Genomic DNA, 23,072 nt, shown 5'->3' on the forward strand with positions numbered 1-23,072 from the left:
AGGGAAGGAACACCGAAGGGTGCACCGGATTGTGCCGCTGAACTATCCGGGATCGGCTGGAGACCATCACAGCAGGACTCAGTACTCCGGGGGCGACATTTGACTGGTCATGTAAACGAGGAACTTTAAACAGTGAGGAAACTCTTGAGACTGCATCCCTGTGTTGCCCAGTTATTTGCCTGCGCCTCCGGGCCTGCACCCCGCCATTACAGACTACTACTGCCAACAGCCCTGGGGCCCAGCTCTACCTGTGGAGAGCTATTCCATCTCTGCTGCGTAACCACCGACCCTAAAGCCCACTTTACACGTTGCAATTAGTTGTACAATCGCATTTGCGATGTGACACGCCCAGGTTGCATACGGGATCTTATGAGATTTCACGTTGGTCGTTCATTTGCTGTCACACGAGCGTTAGTAGTCTATGTTAAATTGATCAATGTTATGTGCGATCCTTTAGATCATGTGTTCTGTGACGTATGCATTGGGCACCTTTTTTTTTTTTTATTTATTGACTTGCCAAGCGTGTGTAATGTGTAGGGATGTGTTTTTACTATGTCATCTGCCATTCAGCTCTGCTACATGGCCGCTAACAGCAGACACAGACAGCCATGTAGCAGAGCTGAATGGCAGATGACAGCAGACACAGACAGAGCCGCACTGTCAGAATGAACTCGGGTGAACTTCACCCGACTTCATTGTCATGCTGCGGCTCTGTCTGTGTTGCGCCCTGATTAACGGTCACCAGTGAAGGACTCACCGGTGACCGCTAAACTCCTGAGTAACTGAATTGAGCAGCCCTCTCTCATACTCACCAATCCCCGATCCCCGGCGCTGCACGGCGTTCACACTGCTCCGGCGGCTTTTACTGTTTTGAAAAAGCCGGCCGCCCATTAAACAATCTCGTATTCCCTGCTTTCCCCGCCCACCGGCCCCTATGATTGGTTGCAGTGAGACACGCCCCCACTCTGAGTGACAGGTGTCACACTGCACCCAATCACAGCAGCCGGTGGGTGTGTCTATACTGTGTAGTGAAATAAATAATTAAATAATTTAAAAAAATGGCGTGCGGTTCCCCCCAATTTTAAAACCAGCCAGATAAAGCCATACGGCTGAAGGCTGGTATTCTCAGGATGGCGAGCTCCACGTTATGGGGAGCCCCCCAGCCTAACAATATCAGCCAACAGCCGCCCAGAATTGTCGCATACATTATATGCGACAGTTCTGGGACTGTACCCGGCTCTTCCCGATTTGCCCTGGTGCGTTGGCAAATCGGGGTAATAAGAAGTTAATGGCAGCCCATAGCTGCCAATAAGTCCTAGATTAATCATGTCAGGCGTCTATGAGACACCCTCCATGATTAATCTGTAAATTACAGTAAATAAACACACACGCCCGAAAAAATCCTTTATTACAAATAAAAACACAAACATATACCCTGGTTCACCACTTTAATCAGCCCCAAAAAGCCCTCCATGTCCGGCGTAATCCAGGATGCTCCAGCGTCGCATCCAGCGCTGCTGCATGGAGGTGACCGGAGCAGCAGCAGACACAGCCGCTCCTGTCACCTCCACGCAGGTAATGAAGACAGCCGCGCGATCAGCTGCTGTCACTGAGGTTACCCGCTGTCACTGGATCCAGCGGTGGCCGCGGGTAACCTCAGTGACAGCTCAGCTGATCGCGCTACTCACCTCAGTTGCTGCGTGGAGGTGATAGTAGCGGCGGTGAGTAGCGCGATCAGCTGAGCTGTCACTGAGGTTACCCGCGGCCACCGCTGGATCCAGTGACAGCGGGTAACCTCAGTGACAGCTCAGCTGATCGCGCGGCTGTCTTCATTACCTGCGTGGAGGTGACCGGAGCGGCGGTGTCTTCTGCAGCTCCGGCCACCTCCATGCAGCAGCGCTGGATGCGACGCTGGAGCATCCTGGATTACGCCGGACATGGAGGGCTTTTTGGGGCTGATTAAAGTGGTGAACCAGGGTATATGTTTGTGTTTTTATTTCTAATAAAGGATTTTTTCGGGCGTGTGTGTGTTTATTTACTGTAATTTACAGATTAATCATGGAGGGTGTCTCATAGACGCCTGACATGATTAATCTAGGACTTATTGGCAGCTATGGGCTGCCAATAACTCCTTATTACCCCGATTTGCCAACGCACCAGGGCAAATCGGGAAGAGCCGGGTACAGTCCCAGAACTGTCGCATATAATGTATGCGGCAATTCTGGGCGGCTGTTGGCTGATATTGTTAGGCTGGGGGGCTCCCCATAACGTGGAGCTCCCCATCCTGAGAATACCAGCCTTCAGCCGTATGGCTTTATCTGGCTGGTTTTAAAATTGGGGGGGACCGCACGCCGTTTTTTTTAATTATTTAATTATTTATTTCACTACACAGTATAGACACGCCCACCGGCTGCTGTGATTGGGTGCAGTGTGACACCTGTCACTCAGAGTGGGGGCGTGTCTCACTGTAACCAATCATAGGCGCCGGTGGGCGGGGAAAGCAGGGAATACGAGATTGTTTAATGGGCGGCCGGCTTTTTCAAAACAGTAAAAGCCGCCGGAGCAGTGTGAATGCCGTGCAGCGCCGGGGATCGGGGATCGGTGAGTATATGAGAGAGGGGGATAGACTGACATGGACAGAGAGTGAGGGACAGAGATAGTGACCGACTGACAGAGATTAGTGACTGACAGACATTGTGAGGCGCTTCAGAACGCAGCTTTTCAGCTGCGCTCTGAAGCGGACCTTTTTTAAGCTGCGGTGCAGAGCGCACACCTGCGCACATAGCATCAGACACCAAAATCGTATGAGGGATGTCACACGTTACAATTGACTAGGTTCCTGCAACAAAACGCTCAATTCTAGAGAATGATACGATGTGTTTGCGATCAACGGTTTTGCGTTCAATCCTGATCGCACGTAGATGTCACACGCAGATACCTCACAAACGATGCCGGATGTGCGTCACTTACAACTTGACCCCAACCACAGATTGTGAGATATATTGAAGCGTGTGTAGCGGGCGTAAGGGAACAGAATAGCAGCGGTGGCACCTATCTTGCCGCATACCACAGGTGGCATCACCAACTATTATCCCCTGTAAATAATCCCCACCACCATCATCTATATATATAATTGCCTTATTCTGTCTGTCTGTCTGTCTGTCTGTCTGTCTGTCATGCTCCAAAATTGTGTCCTTACGGTGACACAAAGCTGATTGGCCGCTGGGCTCGCCATGGCCCCGCCCCCCCACACGGATTGGCCGCTCGCCCAGGCTGCGCCCCCACACGGATTGGCCAGCCGCTCGCCCAGGCTCCGCCCCCCCCACAGATTGGCCTCTCGCCCCGGCACCCTGCAGGCATTGGCAATTCAGCCACGCCACGCCCCGCCCCCCTCACGCAATGCACGTTAGCTCTGGCCCCACCCCCTCCCTCCCCCCGCGCATTTCTCTAACTGACACGGCTGTCACGGAGGTGAGTACGGTACTCCCTATCCCCCCCCAACCCCCCCCCCCCGGCCCCCGCTCCCAAAGGGGTGATGTGGATACTCGCATGGTTACAAGCGCTGTCACGGAGGTGAGTACTGTACTCCCTCCCCCTCCCCCGGCCCCCGCTCCCACGGCAGTGGTGGGAGTGGTGTGGATACGTTGGTAACCATGCTCGCATGGTTACAAGCCCATCAAGGTCCTGCTGCGCCGGAAGGTCCACACGCACACACACAAACATACACACACATCAGATCACACTCACACTCACTCTCATACACACCTCACACACACCTCACATCGCATCCACATACTCACGACATCCTGGGATATCGCTTGCTTCTCGGCGGCGAAAATGTGCTGTTGTGATCTTCCAGGACCTGACGGAGGATCACATGGCCAGAAGCATGTGATATCCCCGGATGTTGTGAGTATGAGCGCGTAAGTGCGATATCGTCAGTGTCTGTGTGTGTGAGTGTATGCGATCGGGTGTGTGTGAGTGGATGCGATCGGGTGTGTGTGAGTGGATGCGATCGGGTGTGTGTGAGTGGATGCGATCGGGTGTGTGTGAGTGGATGCGATCGGGTGTGTGTGAGTGGATGCGATCGGGTGTGTGTGTGAGTGGATGCGATCGGCTGTGTGTGTGAGTGGATGCGATCGGGTGTGTGTGTGAGTGAATGCGATCGGGTGTGTGTGTGAGTGGATGCGATCGGGTGTGTGTGTGAGTGCATGCGATCGGGTGTGTGAGTGTCGGCAGAGGAGCAGGGCGTGCTGGAGAAGGCTGGGAGCAGAGAGGCTGATCATGGAGAAGAGGGAAATGCTGATGCTGAAGGAGGCTGGGATGGGAAGGCTGGGAAGAAGGAGGCTGGGAGGAGAGAGGCTGATCCTAGGGAAGGCTGGCGAGAGGAGGCTGATGCTGAGGGAGGCTGGAAGGAGAGAGGCTGATGCTGAGGGAGGCTGGGACGAGGGAGGCTGATGCTTAGGGAAGCTGATGCTGGAGGAGGCTGGAAGAACAGAGGCTGATGCTGGTGGAGGCTGATGCTTTGGGAGGCTGATGCTGGGGGAGACTGGGAGAGGAAGGCTGATGCTGAGGGAGGCTGGGAGGGGGAGGCTGGGAGGAAGGAGGCTGGGAAGAGAGAGGCTGATCCTTGGGAAGGCTGGGAAACGGAGGCTGATGCTGAGGGAGGCTGGAAGGAAAGAGCCTGATGCTAGAGACAGAGACGCTGATGCTGGGAGGAGAGAGGCTGATGCTGCGGGCAGAGAGGCTGATGATGCGGGTAGAGAGGCTGATGCTGGCGCAGCATGGCGGATGGAGCACGTTTGGTAATGCGCAGCATGGCGGATGGAGCACGTTTGGGAGTGCGCAGCATGGCGGATGGAGTACGTTTGGGAGTGCGCAGCATGGCGGATGGAGCACGTTTGGGAGTGCGCAGCATGGCGGATGGAGCACGTTTGGGAGTGCGCAGCATGGCGGATGCAGCACGATGGCGAGTGCGGAGTATGGCGGATGGAGCATGTTTGGGAGTGCGCAGCATGGCGGATGGACCACGTTTGGGAGTGCGCAGCATGGCGGATGGAGCACGTTTGAGAGTGCGCAGCATGGGAGATGGAGCACGATGGGGGGTGCGCAGCATAGGGGATGGAGCACGATAGGGAGTGCACTGCATGGGGGATGGAGCACGATGGGGAGTGCCCAGCATGGCGGATGGAGCACGTTTGGAAGTGCGCAGCATGGCGGATGGAGCACGTTTGGGAGTGCGCGGCATGGCGGATGGAGCACGTTTGGGAGTGCGCAGCATGGATGATGGAGCACGATGGGGGGTGCGCAGCATAGGGGATAGAGCACGATGGGGAGTACGCTGCATGGGGCATGGAGCACGATGGGGAGTGTGGAGTATGGCGGATGGAGCACGTTTGGGAGTGCGCAGCATGGTGGATGGAGCACATTTGGGAGTGCGCAGCATGGCGGATGGAGCACGTTTAGGAGTGCGCAGCATAGGAGATGGAGCACGATGGGGAGTGCGCAGCGTGGCGGATGGAGCACGATGGGGAGTGCGCAGCATAGGGAATGGAGCACGATGGGGAGTGCGCAGCATGGCGGATGGAGCACGTTTGGGAGTGCGCAGCATGGCGGATGGAGCACGTTTGGGAGTGCGCAGGATGGGAGATGTAGCACGATGGGGGGTGCGCAGCATAGGGGATGGAGCACGATGGAGAGTGCACACCTCCCCCCAACACACACACACACGCGCGCGCGCACTGCACAACACACCACACACACACACTGGAAACCACAAACAACTGCCCTACACAGACACCCACACACAGACAACGCTGCACACACAAATATACGCACATACCGCACATATATATAACAAAAATCATACATGAACTACACAATACGTAAATTCTAGAATACCCGATGCGTAGAATCGGGCCACCTTCTAGTCTTTCTTATAATGACACTGCACGGGAGCAGGCCCTGTCACCGTGACATCCTCCCAGACACAGCAGAGCCGGCCCGGTAATGAATGCCCCCAGGCACTCACCTGAAAAAGTATTTTTTATCTATCCCTCTATCTATCCATCCATCCATCCCTCTATCTATCCATCCATCCCTCTATCTATCCATCCATCCCTCTATCTATCCATCCATCCATCCCTCTATCCATCCATCCCTCTATCTATCCATCCATCCCTCTATCTATCCATCCATCCATCCATCCATCTATCTCTCTATCCATCCATCTATCTATCCCTCTATCTATCTATCTACCTATCTATCTATCCCTCTATCTATCCCTCTATTTATCTATCTATCTATCTATCCCTCCATCCATCCATCCCTCTATCCCTCTATCTATCTATCTATCTATCTATCTATCCCTCTATCTATCTATCTATCCCTCTATCTATCCCTCTATCTATCCCTCTATTTATCTATCCCTCTATCTATCCATCTATCTATCTATCCCTCTATCCCTCCATCCATCCCTCCATCCATCCATCCCTCTATCCCTCTATCTATCCCTCTATCTATCTATCTAACTATCTATTCCTCTATATATCTATATATCTATCTATCTATCCATCTATCCCTCTATCTATCCATCTATCTCTCTATCTATCTCTCTATCTATCTATTCCGCTATCTGTTCCTCTATCTATCTATCTATCTATCTATCTATCCCTATATCTATCTATCTATCTATCCCTCTATCTATCTATCTATCCCTCTATCTATCTAGCTATCTATCTATCTATCTATCTATCCCTCCATCCATCCACCAATCCATTTATCCATTTATCCATCCATCCATCCATCCATCCATCCATGGATCTATCTATCTATCTATCTATCTATCTATCCCTCTATCTATCTATCTATCCCTCTATCTATCTATTCCTCTATGTATCTATCTATCCCTATATCTATGTATCTATCTATCTATCCCTCTATCTATCTATCCCTCTATCTATCTAGCTATCTATCTATCTATCTATCTATCCCTCCATCCATCCACCAATCCATTTATCCATTTATCCATCCATCCATCCATTCATCCATCCATGGATCTATCTATCTATCTATCATTCTATCTACGGTATCTATCTATCCCTCTATCTATCCATCTATCCATCTATCCATCTATCCATCTATCTATCTATCCATCTATCCCTCTATCTATCCATCTATCCCTCTATCTATCCCTATATCTATCTATCTATCCCTCTATCTATCTATCCCTCTATCTATCTATCTATCTATCCCTCCATCCATCCACCAATCCATTTATTCATCCATCCATCCATCCATCCATCCATGGATCTATCTATCTATCTATCTATCCCTCTATCTATCTATCTATTCCTCTATCTATCTATTCCTCTATCTATCTATCCCTATATCTATGTATCTATCTATCTATCCCTCTATCTATCTATCCCTCTATCTATCTATCCCTCTATCTATCTAGCTATCTATCTATCTATCTATCCCTCCATCCATCCACCAATCCATTTATCCATCCATCCATCCATGGATCTATCTATCTATCTATCATTCTATCTACGGTATCTATCTATCCCTCTATCCCTCTATCCCTCTATCCATCTATCCATCTATCCATCTATCCATCCATCTATCTATCCATCTATCCATCTATCCATCTATCTATCCATCTATCCCTCTATCTATCCCTCTATCTATCCCTCTATCTATCTATCTATCCCTCTATCTATCCCTCTATCTATCTATCCATCTATCTCACTATCTATCCCTTTATTTATCTATCTATCCCTCCAACCATCCCTCCATCCATCCATCCATCATCTAGCTATCCATCTATCTATCTTTCCACATCACAAGCGTTGTGACCTTTTATAAATGATCCCTTTGTGATTCCATCTTCCTCGTCTGGAGAATGGTGGGATGTCACTCACCCGCCGGTAATAAACCCCCTCATTATGGCCTCCCCTGCAGTAATGGCTGTGTAGGATCGCGCTCCGTGACTCACTTGTTGTCTTCTTTCTCCTTTATATACTTATGATTTTTTATTCTGTACTAAGAAAAGCCTGAGGATCCCACCACGTCTCGGGGATGATGACTGACAGTGACTTTGGTGGTGGGATGTTAGTGAAATTGTCCACAATTTTTATTATATGATGCTATATTGAAAAGCCTTAAAGTGCAGGTGCACTAATTGTATGCTTGAGATCTCCTGTGTCCTTTACGAGAGAGTTGGTGGCAGACATCTCTACCAATGGCTTATCTCTCAGAAATCGGAGATGGTTGATCCTTATCTGTCTCGGGACCTCATACACATTCGACTGTTGGTCTAAAACCATCAGTATTGGAGAGTTTGTATAATGTGTATAGGGGCCTTAAGAAAAATTGGCCAAATGACAAGTATGGCACGCCCAACCTTTATCTTAGGGGGGAAGTAAAATAATGAGACCCTACAAACTAAGAGGAAGCGGTGTATTTAGGGATCTCCACAGATGGCTCCTGAAGACGCACAACCCTACAATCTCCATAGTCCTTCAGCAGCCTGTACTCTTTATAGTGTGACTTTTTGCGGCCAAGTCCTGGGCCTTCAGTCTTGGCCAAAGGAATCAACACATGATTCTGGTTAGTAATTATCTCCTTTGCCAACTGGCGCGTCTTACGTGTGGACGTACAGTACATGAGTGTGCATAAATGCAAACAGTCATACCAGAATCTACAAACCACAAGAATTGTATTCTGCATCCAAAAAATCAGAGCAAAGGGTTATTTTTTTCACGGAGGAAAGCGTCTACTGTTGTCTTTGGACGGTATCAGAACGAGCATCCATTCTGAGCCTAAATAGCAGAGTTTACGTATCCCATGATGTCTCAACAGAAAGCCAACGCTGCAGTCAGGATTCTTATAGTTTTCTATCATACGTGGTAAAATAGTGGGGGCAAATTTGGATGTTGGGCAATGTGGGGTTACATAGGTCTCCTCCATATCGATGGCATACATTTTGTTGATACCTATGGGCACTTCTCCAAATAGTTGTCCCATAAATTATGGTGTTATGGTTGCCGAAGAGCAACGAGTGTCCGGGGGTGGACCCACTGGGCCATACAATGGACTCCCCGGATGGAGCAACCAGAAGAGAACCTCTATTCAGGGGCTGTCTGGCACAATAACCGGAAGCCTAAATGCACAACTGCCAGGAACCAGTGGTGATCGGTTCTTACGGACCGGTATAGTCTCTTAATGTCCGGTGCTGGTGTGCTCGGATGTGATAATGTAAGGGGTGGACGGACCCCTGGTGTGGAGAAGACGTTTTTCCCCCCCTGAAGACGCCACAGGAGTATGGTGGCACATTGTACAATGTTGTGTGTTATGTACGGTTCTCCCCCCCTAGGTGCCAGTGTAGTGAGTGGTTCCCCTGGTAACAGTGACAGGGAAGGAAGGGGCAGGGCAGCCTACGAGGGAAGAGAAGGGGGGTTGGGCTCTGAATGCAGGGCAGTGTGCTGGGAATGTAACATGGGAGAGAGCTGAGGAGAAGTGCCGGGGCAGAGTGCAGGAGTGGGTGCTGTGGCAGTGGAGCGAAGAAGTTGGAGCTAATCCGGAGCCGGTAGTGAGTACTGGAGCCGTCCCCTAGTTCAATACAAATCCCTGGGAAAGGGCTGGACTAAAATCGGGATAGGAGTACCACTGCTAGGGGGATAACAATTGGCCCCTGCAGGCAAAGGAAAGTGCCCGTAGAGAAAAAGGAAACCGTTTTCGTAGAAAAGGACTTGTAACTTGTAACGTACTAAAGTAAGCCTGCTGCAAACAGAAAGATGGAAGCTTTGTTTAATAAAACGGTGTTTGGTTTACCCGCTGCCTGCAATTGTCTCTTTCCTGAAAGTGAAGAAGGAGCTGGAGAGCACAGAAAGAACGCTGTCATGAATGGGCCCCATGCATCCACACTCTGCCCCAACAACACACCTGTTTTGCAAGTAACGGCCGGGCCGGGGTTCAGCCTGCGGCCCACAAGGCGAGGGGACCCGACTACACCCCCTGAGGCGCCCCCTGCCCCCGTTACATTTTGGCGTAGTCGGCAGGATCAAGCCCGCAGAAGAAAAACCCCGAGCAGAGACCAAGTGGTGCCTGATGTACTGAACAGGCCACAAGATGGCGGCCGTCCTCATGGATTTAGTGAAGGTGCGAAAAGTGGGCGTCAAACGAAAAGCGCTGGGCTGGCCTGTAAGGAAGAAGCCCGGAGTGCACCGCCCAAAGAGGGGAGGTGCTTGCCCTGAGATACTGCAGAGGTCTAGAGACGTGGGCGGCGCCGCAAGAAAGAAGAGGCGTCGCAAACGCTGTGCTGACCTGGTGGGTGAGGCCGGGGGCGGAGTATGGGCAGAAGCGGGAAAAGAAGAACCGCCTCCACCTTCCCCGGCGCGATTGCAACCCCGGCAGTGGAAGAAGAAGCAAACTCCAATAGCTGGACCAAGCAGAATGGAGAACAGAGCGTGGCGCGCTCAGCATAAGCAAGCGCTCGCTGAAGCCTGTGGGCTGAAGAGTACCCCGACGGTCGCGCCAAAAGCGGCCGCCGAACCTACGGCTGGAGACAAGCCAAGAGAAGCATCGGCATTACTGGTGATACATCAGAGTATGGTGTCACACCTGGTAGTTGTTGTCGGCAGCCCACTGCGGTCCCGTCCAGCTACCCCCTCACCCCCGCAGGAGGCTGAAGGGCCTGAACCGGAGAAGGAAGTACCGGAGCCACCGGGTTCTGAGCCGTTTCGTAGGCTACCCCGCTTACCTGGACAGTCCCTCTCCGACCATGTGAGGGCCCAGCGGGCTGAATGGCTGAGTGCATACCACCCAGCGTGAGGGTTAATCATCCGGAAGAAAAAGATCTGTTTGTTGTCGAAAGCCGGTACTGTTGGAAGCCGGTGAGTGTTTATGGTTAAAGCTACGTTAAAAGAACTCAACCCGGGAATAGAAGAATGCAGGGACTATGCATGGACTTCTCCCGCGACTGTTAAGTAAAGAACCCTTTTGTTTCTGTTGGTCGCGGCTCATCTAAGACTGGGAGCGCTTGAGGAGAGCCTCCGGGCAGAAGATCAGCCAAGACCGGGAGCTCCCCTGGAGGGACTCCGGGCACCGGACTTGTGTGCCAATCTGGTGTGCTTTGATACGTTAGTTTTAAAATGTTTTTTTTTTATTGATAAGAAAGAAAAAGAATACTGCTGAAGAAACGTGTGTGTGTTTTCCATATGCGTTGTCTTGCAGGTGCGGAACCTCGCCAGGAGGCTGAGGTTAAAGAGGGGAGGAATGTAAGGGGTGGACGGACCCCTGGTGTGGAGAAGACGTTTTTCCCCCCCTGAAGACGCCACAGGAGTATGGTGGCACATTGTGCAATGTTGTGTTTTATGTACGGTTCTCCCCCCCTAGGTGCCAGTGTAGTGAGTGGTTCCCCTGGTAACAGTGACAGGGAAGGAAGGGGCAGGGCAGCCTAGGAGGGAAGAGAAGGGGGGTTGGGCTCTGAATGCAGGGCAGTGTGCTGTGAGATGTAACATGGGAGAGAGCTGAGGAGAAGTGCCGGGGCAGAGTGCAGGAGTGGGTGCTGTGGCAGTGGAGCGGAGAAGTTGGAGCTAATCCGGAGCCGGTAGTGAGTACTGGAGCCGTCCCCTAGTTCAATACAAATCCCTGGGAAAGGGCTGGACTAAAATCGGGATAGGAGTACCACTGCTAGGGGGATAACAATTGGCCCCTGCAGGCAAAGGAAAGTGCCCGTAGAGAAAAAGGAAACCGTTTTCGTAGAAAAGGACTTGTAACTTGTAACGTACTAAAGTAAGCCTGCTGCAAACAAAAAGATGGAAGCTTTGTTTAATAAAACGGTGTTTGGTTTACCCGCTGCCTGCAATTGTCTCTTTCCTGAAAGTGAAGAAGGAGCTGGAGAGCACAGAAAGAACGCTGTCATGAATGGGCCCCATGCATCCACACTCTGCCCCAACAACACACCTGTTTTGCAAGTAACGGCCGGGCCGGGGTTCAGCCTGCGGCCCACAAGGCGAGGGGACCCCGACTACACCCCCTGAGGCGCCCCCTGCCCCCGTTACAATAGCACGGAGATTGTAACTCAGATTTGGCAGCATGGAGATGGTGGTTCAGACGTGACAGCACGGAGGTGGAGGCTCAAACATGGCAGCACGGAGGTGGTGGCTCAAACATGGCAGCACGGAGGTGGTGACTCAGACATGGCATCACGGAAGTGGTTGAAGAGAGCAGGCTCTAGGACGATACACAGATTAGAACCACGGGACTGGTACTAGTACACAATCGCAGAACTAGACAAAGAAGCGCACAGGGACCCGAGAACTAGCGACGCACTGATAGACAATGTTGCTCAGGTGCATCCTGTAAGGGGATGCAGACTTCAATACCTTTAAGGTAACAGGTAAACTCAGGATAGCTTCTGGGTAATGGGACGCCGGCCCTGTAAGAAAGGGGGCGTGATCATGTACGCACCCTATGGGCGCTCACAGAAGAGCTGCTCACGGCCCAGAAGCAGGAGGAGGCCGTGGCAGACCTTGGGGCAGGAGAGAAGGGAGTGGAGCCACTGAACAAGTGGAAGGAAGGACGTCGCCGCTGGAGCCTGGGAGCGGGAGTAGGCAAGAATACTGTGGTTGGACCGCGTAAGTGAAAGGGAGGGCGCCCCCACCGGGACCTGGGCGCAGGGACGTGTAGGACAAGATCAGAACCACTCACGGGAACCAGAAACGTATACTGTGAGGTAGGAACTATAACTGGCTGTGTTTCGGGTAAAAAGGCTCCAAGATAAGGCAGGGCGATTACCCGGAACGAGGCACTACCAAATAGGCTCCTCCCACCGGACCTAAAACCAGAAAATACAACACACACAAAACATATTGGTCCAGCATGAAAGCAGAGCCACCAGAAAGGATCATGACAGATACAAGGGATTTTCGGGTCCACATTCTCTTGATTGATCGGGGACCCAGCCATAGAATATTGACATGATCTCTGCAAATCTTTTTGCTCACCTCTATTGTCCTGGTGTTACAGTTGACAGACAGTCCTGTGGTGTCCGGCTGGAGAAGGTCGCTGCGTTTGGCTACACAAACTGGTCCCTGATCTTATCTTCTTCCTTCTGTGGTATAAATAGAAACCTATTTATTTTCTCTGTTTGGGTTAATACTCTTCCTTTTAAGACCCTGCGGATATTTTCACCTCAGTGTCACACAGAGATGTGGGGAAGGTCTGGCGCACTGGGCAAGACACACAACAAACAGGGGTTACCCCAACAAATAAGGGCTACACCGGGGACACATAAACAGGAATGATGGGAGACCTCCTGCACTCACCTGCAGCTGCACCATGCACTGCTAGCCAGTCCCTATACAGGTTTTGTACCTGTCGCCGAGCAGGATACCTGAAACCCTGAGAGACCCTGTAATAACCATGGCTAGTGAGTTGGCAAGTAAAGATCACTAGTCCCACTGCTGCAGTTATTGAAATCGAGCTGGTTGTTTTCCTTTTGAAAGCGAGTCATTTTCCAGCAGAAGCCAATGGCAAACAGCCCACATAACACAAGTCCACACACCCAGCCAGGACCATATCTTTCATGTAGTGTGTTGGGGCGTCTGGAGTTATTCCCTTACCCACGACTACCGCCCTACGATGCTCTACAACTATATAATAAAACAACTTTGTCAACTGTAATGTTTCTGTCATTTTTGGGTTACAACGACCTTTTCCCAATTCTTGGATTATATATCTACAAGCTGTAGTACCCGGCATTGCCCGGGATAGTAACTGTCTCTCTGTCTCTCTCCCAGTCTCTGTCTGTGTGTCGCTGTCTGTCTGTCTCTCTGTCTGTCTCTTTCCTTGTCAGTCTGTGTCTATATCTCTGTCTGTTTCTATCTCTCTGTCTGTATTTGTATCAGTCTGTCTCCATCTCTGTGTCTGTCTGTCTCTCTCTATCTCTGTGTCTGTCTCTATGTGTGTGTCTTTCTGTCTCTCTCTTTGCCCGTCTGTCTCTTTGCCCATCTGTCTCTTTGCCCATCTGTCTCTTTGCCCATCTGTCTCTTTGCCCATCTGTCTCTTTGCCCATCTGTCTCTTTGCCCATCTGTCTCAGGCGCGACTGTATCTTTCCAGGGCTGTCTCTTTCCAGGGCTGTCTCTTTCCAGGGCTGTCTCTTTCCAGGGCTGTCTCTTTCCAGGGCTGTCTCTTTCTAGGTCTGTCTCTTTGCCCATCTGTCTCTTTGCCCGTCTGTCTCTTTCCAGGTCTTTCTCTGTGCCTGGCTGTCTCTTTCCAGGGCTGTCTCTTTCCAGGGCTGTCTCTTTCCAGGGCTGTCTCTTTCCAGGGCTGTCTCTTTTTGCCCGGCCGTCTGTTACGAGGGGGACCCGGGGAAGCGTGCCAAGATGGGAAATGGACTGCTTCCGCCGGTCAAGGTCCACTGTGCGGTGTAAGGGACCGCCGCTATGGTGGGTGAAGAGTGAGCGGGTTGCTGCTAGCGATCGTCTGGAATGTCACAGACGATCTATGTACACCGATCTGCCCTAACCCGTGAGGGTTGTATGGCACAGATCTCACGGCTCGGTGTACCTGTTGCACGGGGAAGCACAGAGGTGCCCACGCACGTGTGCCAGTGGAAGTCACGAGAATATGGCACGAGGGTAGCACAGAGGTGCCCACGCACGTGTGCTTTCAATAACCAGGTGAGTCCAATGGAGACTTGAGGAGCTCACCTGGGACAGGAACACGGCCTGTTGACGGGGGTACTGCCGGAGCAGCAAGGCAGGAACACGGCCTGCAAACGAGGTACTGCCGGAGCAGCAAGGGCCAAGCCCACAAGAGACAGTAATGCCTGAGCAGTGGCGTGGCAGCACGCTGCCAGACATCCAAACATAGAAGGACGGTCGCGCGCCGCCATGATGGCAGGGGGAGCTTTTAAGGAGGTGCAGCTCCACCCGAGGGCGGGCGCGAGGCGGAGATGACGGACTTGACCCAATCAGGGTCCACGACGTCCCAGCCTGGCCAGTCAGGATTCACCACGTCACCAGCCTTGTCATCAAGCCGTGTGACGTCAGTGAGCGAATCAGGACCCACCACGCATTGCACATGCTCACCCTCCTGCCTCTAGGAAATAGAGGCGGGATCCTCGGTCTCACAATGTGCAGAGATAACGGGAATCTCACTGCTTCCCTGAGCAGTAAACCTCTGCACATTGCGCAGCCTCGCAGACCTTCGGGGCCGCTGAGCAGGAGAGTCTGCGGCAGGCCAGGAATGGGAGACCGCTTCACTCCTTGTAACAGGAGAACCACTAGGTGTCACCCTTCTGCTGCCTCTCTGAGAAGGTATCTCCTGCACACTGCGCAGTCTGGCAGACCTTCGGCGCTGCTGAGCAGGAGTGCTCGTGGCAGGCAAGGAATGGGAGACTGCCTCAGTCCTTGCCTCAGGAGAGCCACGAGATGTAACATTACCCCCCCGTCTAGGCCCCCCCCCTGTCCGTGCTCGAAGGCCGCTATCAAACCCGGGGCGCGGATATGATCCTCCAACTCCCAGGATCTATGCTCCGGACCACGGCCGGCCCACTCCACGAGGTAGTACCTTTTGCCCTGTATGACTTTTGTCTCCACAAGTTTTGCCACCTCAGGGTCGTCGGACGGGGAGTCGGTTTGAGCCGGCAGGGACCCCGAGAATTTATTAAGTCGTATGGGTTTTAGGAGGGACACGTGAAAGGTGTTGGCTATAGCCCAGCGTGGAGGGAGCTGGATTCGATATGCCACTGGGTTTACCTGCTGTAGTACTTTAAACGGACCCAGATACCTAGGGGCGAATTTGGCTGCCTGTACCCGTAGGTTAACATTCTTAGAGGACAGCCATACTAGGTCACCAGGGGCGAAGGATGGTGCAGGGCGGCGGCGAACATCAGCCGTTGTCACCATCCGGTCTTTAGCCATTTTAAGAGCCTCTTGGGTGTCATCCCAGATCTCCCGGGCCTTGGTCGCCCAATCCTCCACTCTAGTATCGGGTGACGTAATGGGCATCGGAACCGGGATTCTGGGATGTTGTCCGTTATTGAGTAGGAACGGAGTCTGGCCAGAGGATTCATGGACCGAATTGTTAATGGCAAATTCGGCCCAAGGAAGGAGGTTAGCCCAGTTGTCGTGGTGCGCGGATATAAAATGGCGGAGGTAAGTTACCAAGGTCTGATTAGTCCTCTCCACTAGTCCATTGGTCTCGGGATGGTATGCGGAGGAGATGTTCAGCTCTATCTGCAGGAGCTTACAGAGCTCTCTCCAGAAGCGAGACGCGAACTGGGGACCCCGGTCGCTCACCACCTTGTCAGGCATGCCATGCAACCTAAATACATGCCGAATGAACAAGGTGGCGAGAGCACGTGACGTCGGGAGTCGTGGGAGAGGCACCAAGTGGACCATTTTAGAGAAGTGGTCCGTGATGACCCATACGACCCTGTGCCCTGCTGACTTGGGCAGATCTCCCAGGAAGTCCAGCCCTACCACTTCCCAGGGACGATCCGGCACTGGCAGTGGGTGAAGAAGACCTGCCGGTCTCTGCCGGGACGGCTTATTCCGAGCACACGACATACAGGCTCCCACATATTCCTGTATGTCCTGGGGTAGTCTCGGCCACCAATAATGCCTGGTCACCAGGTCTCTGGTCCTTTTGACCCCGAAGTGACCCCCGACCTTGGAGGCATGGGCCCACGATAGCACCTCGTTCCGTAGTTCAGGGGGAACGAGGGTTTTGCCAGGTGGCACCTGGTCCAAAGAAGTGGGAGTGACCATCCTCAAGCTGTCCGGGGGTAGTATAAGACGAGGTTCCTCCTCGTCCTCCTCCAACACAACCATACAACGTGACAAGGCATCGGCCCGTACGTTCTTCTCACCGGCCAGGTGGCGGATAATAAAGCGGAACCGGGAGAAGAATAAAGACCAACGGGCCTGCCTTGGGTTCAGGCGTTGTGCTGTCTGGAGGTATGTGAGGTTTTTGTGGTCAGAAAAAACCTCAAATGGATGCTTCGCACCCTCCAGGAGATGCCTCCATTCCTGGAATGCTAGTTTCATCGCCAGTAACTCCCTATCCCCTATGGAGTAGTTCCTCTCGGCCGGAGAAAAGGTCTTGGAGAAAAAGAAACACGGATGTTTCCTTCCTCGTTCGTTTTTCTGGTACAGGACTGCACCTGCACCGACCGAAGAGGCGTCTACCTCCAGTAGGAAGAGTTTGGAGATGTCTGGACGATGAAGGATGGGAGCTCTGGAGAAGTGAGTTTTGAGAGTGTGAAATGCCTCTACTGTTTCCCGTGTCCATGCTTTGGGATTAGCGCCCTTGCGGGTAAGGGCAATGATGGGTGCTGCCACCGTCGAGAAGTTGGGAATGAACTGGCGATAATAATTGATAAACCCCAAGAATCGCTGGATCGCCTTCAGCGAGCGGGGCTCAGGCCAGTTCATCACTGTCTCCAACTTCCCCGGATCCATTGCTAACCCCTGACTGGACACTATGTACCCCAGGAACGGCAAGGATTCCTGTTCAAAAACGCACTTTTCCAGCTTAGCATATAACGAATGGGTGCGGAGCCTCTTAAGTACTCGGATGACATCCCTCCGATGGGTGGTAAGATCGGGGGAGAAGATAAGAATGTCATCCAGGTATGCAACCACGGAAAGATACAAATCCCGGAAAATGTCATTCACAAAGTCTTGAAATACGGCGGGGGCATTGCAGAGTCCGAAGGGCATTACTAGATACTCGTAGTGACCGTCCCTGGTGTTAAAGGCGGTCTTCCACTCATCGCCCTTTCGGACTCGCACTAGATTATACGCCCCGCGTAGATCCAGCTTTGTGAAGACCTTTGCCCCGCGGAATCGATCAAATAGCTCAGTAATGAGGGGCAAAGGGTATTTGTTCTTGATTGTGATTGCATTTAATCCCCTGTAATCGATACAGGGGCGCAGATCCCCTTCCTTCTTTTGCACAAAAAAGAACCCTGCACCAGCCGGTGAAATAGACTTGCGAATGAACCCCTTCGCCAGGCTGTCCTGAATATATTTGGACATAGCCTCCGTCTCTGGAGCAGAGAGTGGATACACTCTGCCCCTAGGGGGCTCGGAGCCTGGCTTCAGGTCTATTCGGCAATCATATGGCCGGTGGGGAGGAAGAGTATCTGTGGCCCTTTTGGAAAAGACATCCCTGTAGGCCTCATAAGGTGTCGGTAAACCCGGCCCCTCAGTATTCCCTGAGGACCCAACCGACCTAATGGTAGTGGGTGGTTCGGTAGTCACGAGGTGCTCTCTACAGGATCCTGCCCAGGATGAGATCTCCCCTGTTGCCCAGTTGAGTATAGGAGCATGCTGTCTCAACCAGGGAAGGCCCAGTAGGATCTCATCCGTCCCCCCTGGAAGCACCAGGAAGGACACCTGCTCATGGTGTCCCGGTGGTACATCCATCCTGAGAGGGATGGTGATCTGGGTGATAGGATCGAGTAGTATGGACCCGTCGACTACCCGGACCCTGAGTGGCTTGGGCAACAGAACCAGGGGAACTGAGTATCGGGTTGCCAGGGAGGTCGAGATGAAATTGCCTTCAGCGCCTGAGTCCAAGCAAGCCAGGGCAGAGAAGAGAATAGTGCCGAACTGCAACTGGGCGCTGATAGTCAACCTAGAGGGAGAAGTAGCGTCTAGAGTCCCCCCTCTGATAGAAACTAGACGCTGTCTTTTCCCGACGGTTTGGGACATAGGGTAGCTATGTGTCCCCTCTGCCCACAGGAAAAGCAGATGACACAAGACCGAGAACCTGGGGCAGAGGAGACCACCTTGGACACCTCCATTGACTCCACGGAGTCGCCTACAGGACTGGCTGGGGGACCTGTCTGATGGGAGACGGGAGTCAGACGCTTTTTAGGCCGAGAAGACGTGGGTGCTGAAGAGACCTCGAGCCTTCGCTCCGCCTGGCGGATGTCTATGCGAGAGGCAACCTGAATCAAGGACTCTAAAGTGGCAGGCACCTCACGTGTGGCCAGTGCGTCTTTGACAAACCCTGCCAGGCCCTCCCAAAACACAGGGACAAGGACCTTATCCGGCCAGTCCAGCTCTGCGGCCAGTGTCCTAAAGTGTACAGCAAAGTCCCCGACTGAAGCAGACCCTTGCCGAAGTCGTAGGAGGCGCAGCGCGGAATCGTGGGTGACTTGAGGCCCGAGGAACACCATTCTCATGGCCCCAAGATAAGCTGCTAAGTTATTCACCACACGATCTCCGCGCTCCCACAACGGCGTGGACCACTTCAGCGCTCTCCCTGTGAGCAGGGACTGGACGAAGGCTACCTTCGCCTTCTCGGTAGCGTAAAGAGTCGCGGACAGCTCTAAGTAGGTGGTAACCTGGTTTATAAAACCACGGCACTCAGAGCTGTTGCCGCTAAAGCGCTCTGGAAGCGCAAGGCGAGGAGACCTTCCGCCCAATAGCACAGCCTGGGTAGCCGCCTGGGTGGCGACTGTCGTCAGAGTAGTCTTATCGGAGGAAGACTGCTCCACTGCTGCCAATCGTGACTCCAACTGCTGCACATAACGCAGCAACTGCTGCTGCTCTTCAGCCATAGCCAGACCTTTGGCGCGACCGTAATGTTACGAGGGGGACCCGGGGAAGCGTGCCAAGATGGGAAATGGACTGCTTCCGCCAGTCAAGGTCCACTGTGCGGTGTAAGGGACCGCCGCTATGGTGGGTGAAGAGTGAGCGGGTTGCTGCTAGCGATCGTCTGGAATGTCACAGACGATCTATGTACACCGATCTGCCCTAACCCGTGAGGGTTGTATGGCACAGATCTCACGGCTCGGTGTACCTGTTGCACGGGGAAGCACAGAGGTGCCCACGCACGTGTGCCAGTGGAAGTCACGAGAATATGGCACGAGGGTAGCACAGAGGTGCCCACGCACGTGTGCTTTCAATAACCAGGTGAGTCCAATGGAGACTTGAGGAGCTCACCTGGGACAGGAACACGGCCTGTTGACGGGGGTACTGCCGGAGCAGCAAGGCAGGAACACGGCCTGCAAACGAGGTACTGCCGGAGCAGCAAGGGCCAAGCCCACAAGAGACAGTAATGCCTGAGCAGTGGCGTGGCAGCACGCTGCCAGACATCCAAACATAGAAGGACGGTCACGCGCCGCCATGATGGCAGGGGGAGCTTTTAAGGAGGTGCAGCTCCACCCGAGGGCGGGCGCGAGGCGGAGATGACGGACTTGACCCAATCAGGGTCCACGACGTCCCAGCCTGGCCAGTCAGGATTCACCACGTCACCAGCCTTGTCATCAAGCCGTGTGACGTCAGTGAGCGAATCAGGACCCACCACGCATTGCACATGCTCACCCTCCTGCCTCTGGGAAATAGAGGCGGGATCCTCGGTCTCACAATGTGCAGAGATAACGGGAATCTCACTGCTTCCCTGAGCAGTAAACCTCTGCACATTGCGCAGCCTCGCAGACCTTCGGGGCCGCTGAGCAGGAGAGTCTGCGGCAGGCCAGGAATGGGAGACCGCTTCACTCCTTGTAACAGGAGAACCACTAGGTGTCACCCTTCTGCTGCCTCTCTGAGAAGGTATCTCCTGCACACTGCGCAGTCTGGCAGACCTTCGGCGCTGCTGAGCAGGAGTGCTCGTGGCAGGCAAGGAATGGGAGACTGCCTCAGTCCTTGCCTCAGGAGAGCCACGAGATGTAACAGCCGTCACTTTCCAGGGCTGTCTCTTTCCAGAGCTGTCTCTTTCCAGGTCTGTCTCTTTGACCGGCTGTCTCTTTACCCGTCTGTCTCTTTCCACGTCTGTCTCTACCTCTCTGTCTCTTTCCACGTCTGTCTCTGTCTCTCTCTTTGTCTTTTTCTGTCTCTCTATCCGTCTCCCCACTGACATCTTATTACCTCACACATAAGCTTCTTATACTAACAGTTTATTTTGTTCCGATAGCAACCACTGACAGTTACTATTAATAGCCTATAGCTCCCAGTTCCATTCAGTTTAATGGAGACATGTTTTTCGGAGAGTAACTGTAAAGCACGGGGTTAAAATTCACCGCCCAAACATAGTCTATAATGTTCCCTGAGTCACATGGGGTGTCTGTGCAAAAGTTCGTGATGGTAAATGCGACGATGCGGATTCCTTTAGCGGACACACACACATACATACACTCAGCTTTATATATTAGACAGATTTTTGGAACCCAAGGCTCGGTGCAAATCTTTAGGAATCTTATCAATTGACCATTGTTCGATGACAAATTTTGAATGAATTTTACCTCTAATACTATATGTTTTCCTATTGCGTGAAGTTGATTCTTAATGTAGGTGGAGGAGGTCTGTTACTGCGTGTCGGGGTTGGAGGTGAAACATTAAGGGCCTCGCATGTGAAATAAAAGGCCGTTGTGAGCCTTTGCCAATGGATCTGGAGCTCCTAATTCTAAAAGGCAGTCAGACGGGGGAACCTCCCGCCGGTATCACTTCCATCCGCAGAAGGCTTGATCCTAAGTGGATTTGTGGATCTCATTTGTACTTTTTCTCCGTGTCTGACTTTAATCTAAAAGAGATGCAGCTATTAAATCCGAGCAGCGGCTCCCAGAAATCACGTTAATACGTGACAGATGTGTGTCCGCTGATCAAGTATTCAGATTTACCGTTGTGTCTTGGGCAGGAGCTGCACTTAGACAATAACCGCATTGAAGTCGTATCGGAAGGGATCCTCAACAAAACCCTCAACCTGAGCGTCATCGTGCTGAGTAACAACCGCCTTCAGGAAGACCGCATTGCCCCACGGGCTTGGATCCACCTCATGTAAGTATATCGGGCCTTCTTCAGGAGTGGTTCACCAATAATTTTTAAGGCAACCATAAACCCTTTCATCATATTGGACTCGGTGTTATTGGTTAGAATGCTTTGCTGTTAAAAAATACATGAGATGGCCATGAAAAATGATGGCTTCCGTCAGTCAGTCTTAAACTTTTAGCCAATTGTCTTAAAGGGAATCTGTCACCAGATTTGGGGCCTATAAGCTGCGGCCACCACCAGTGGGCTCTTATATATGGCATTCTAACATCCTGTATATAAGAGCCCAGGCCGCTGTGTAGAACGTAAAAAACACTTTATAATACTCACCTAAGAGGCGGTGCAGACCGGTTGGATGGGAGTCTCCATTCTCCTGTACCGGCGCCTTCTCTTTCGGCCATCTTTGTCCTCCTTCTTCTGAAGCCGCGGTGCATGATGCGTCCTACATCATCCACACAGGCCGGGATTGAGGAACTACAATACTTTGATCTACCCTGCTCAGGACAGATCAAAGTGTGCCTGCGCAGGACCTCAATGCCGGCTAGTGTGGATGATGTAGGATCCCATTAGCTATACTGACACTACTGTGGCATTTCATGTTGTACCACCCATGGTGTGGACAAGTAATTTTTCATTCCCGTCATCAATGGGATCAAGTCATATTATTGGAACTTGTGCACATGAAATATGGAGAGTTGGTCCCATGATTGGCACACAGCTAACTCTGAAAAACTCAATACAATCATATACCCTATTTCCACAAAAATAGGACATACCCCAACAATAAGCCCTAGTGTAATGCTGGTAACTACTTAGTTAGTACAGACGGAAGAGTAGTCAGGCAAGCCGGGGTCAATTAACGGGAAGACACATATGGACACAGGGAGTACACAGAGGTGTAGTCAGGTCACAATCCGAGGGTCAGAATTCCAGGAGGGTACATTATATATTCAGGGAGAAGACAGAGACGTGGTCCGAGGTCAAAAGCCAGGAGGTCACGACAAGAACAGGGAGTGGGCAGAGAGGAGTCACACAACAGTCCGGTGTCAAGAAACAAAGACCAGAGCACAGGCAGGAACTCAGGCCAATAGCACAACTACAGAACCAGAATGTGCAAGGTGCTCTGCACAGAGGAATCGTGTCACCTAGTATGATTGTTTGGGCTTTTTGACTTAAAATATAAGCCCTCCTCCAAAAATAAGCCGTGTCCAAGCATCTAGAAAAGTTAAAGAATACAGTGGGATGCTTCATCAAAGAAAGCAGCCCCCAAACAAGTA

General features: G+C 52.1%; 1 protein-coding gene across 2 annotated transcripts in view; it reads left to right on the forward strand.

The window, feature by feature from the left end:
• The window catches only part of LOC142250678 (uncharacterized), a 123,766-nt gene that overhangs the window by 83,465 nt on the left and 17,229 nt on the right, over positions 1–23,072 (forward strand). For both annotated transcript variants that reach the window (XM_075322871.1, XM_075322872.1), the window contains exon 8: positions 21,665–21,804. In XM_075322871.1, coding sequence (XP_075178986.1) covers positions 21,665–21,804 — 140 coding nt within the window. The remainder of the gene's footprint in view (positions 1–21,664; positions 21,805–23,072) is intronic.

The sequence above is a fragment of the Anomaloglossus baeobatrachus genome, chromosome 9 (genome assembly GCF_048569485.1).
Source record: "Anomaloglossus baeobatrachus isolate aAnoBae1 chromosome 9, aAnoBae1.hap1, whole genome shotgun sequence".
Taxonomy (NCBI): Eukaryota; Metazoa; Chordata; class Amphibia; order Anura; family Aromobatidae; genus Anomaloglossus; species Anomaloglossus baeobatrachus.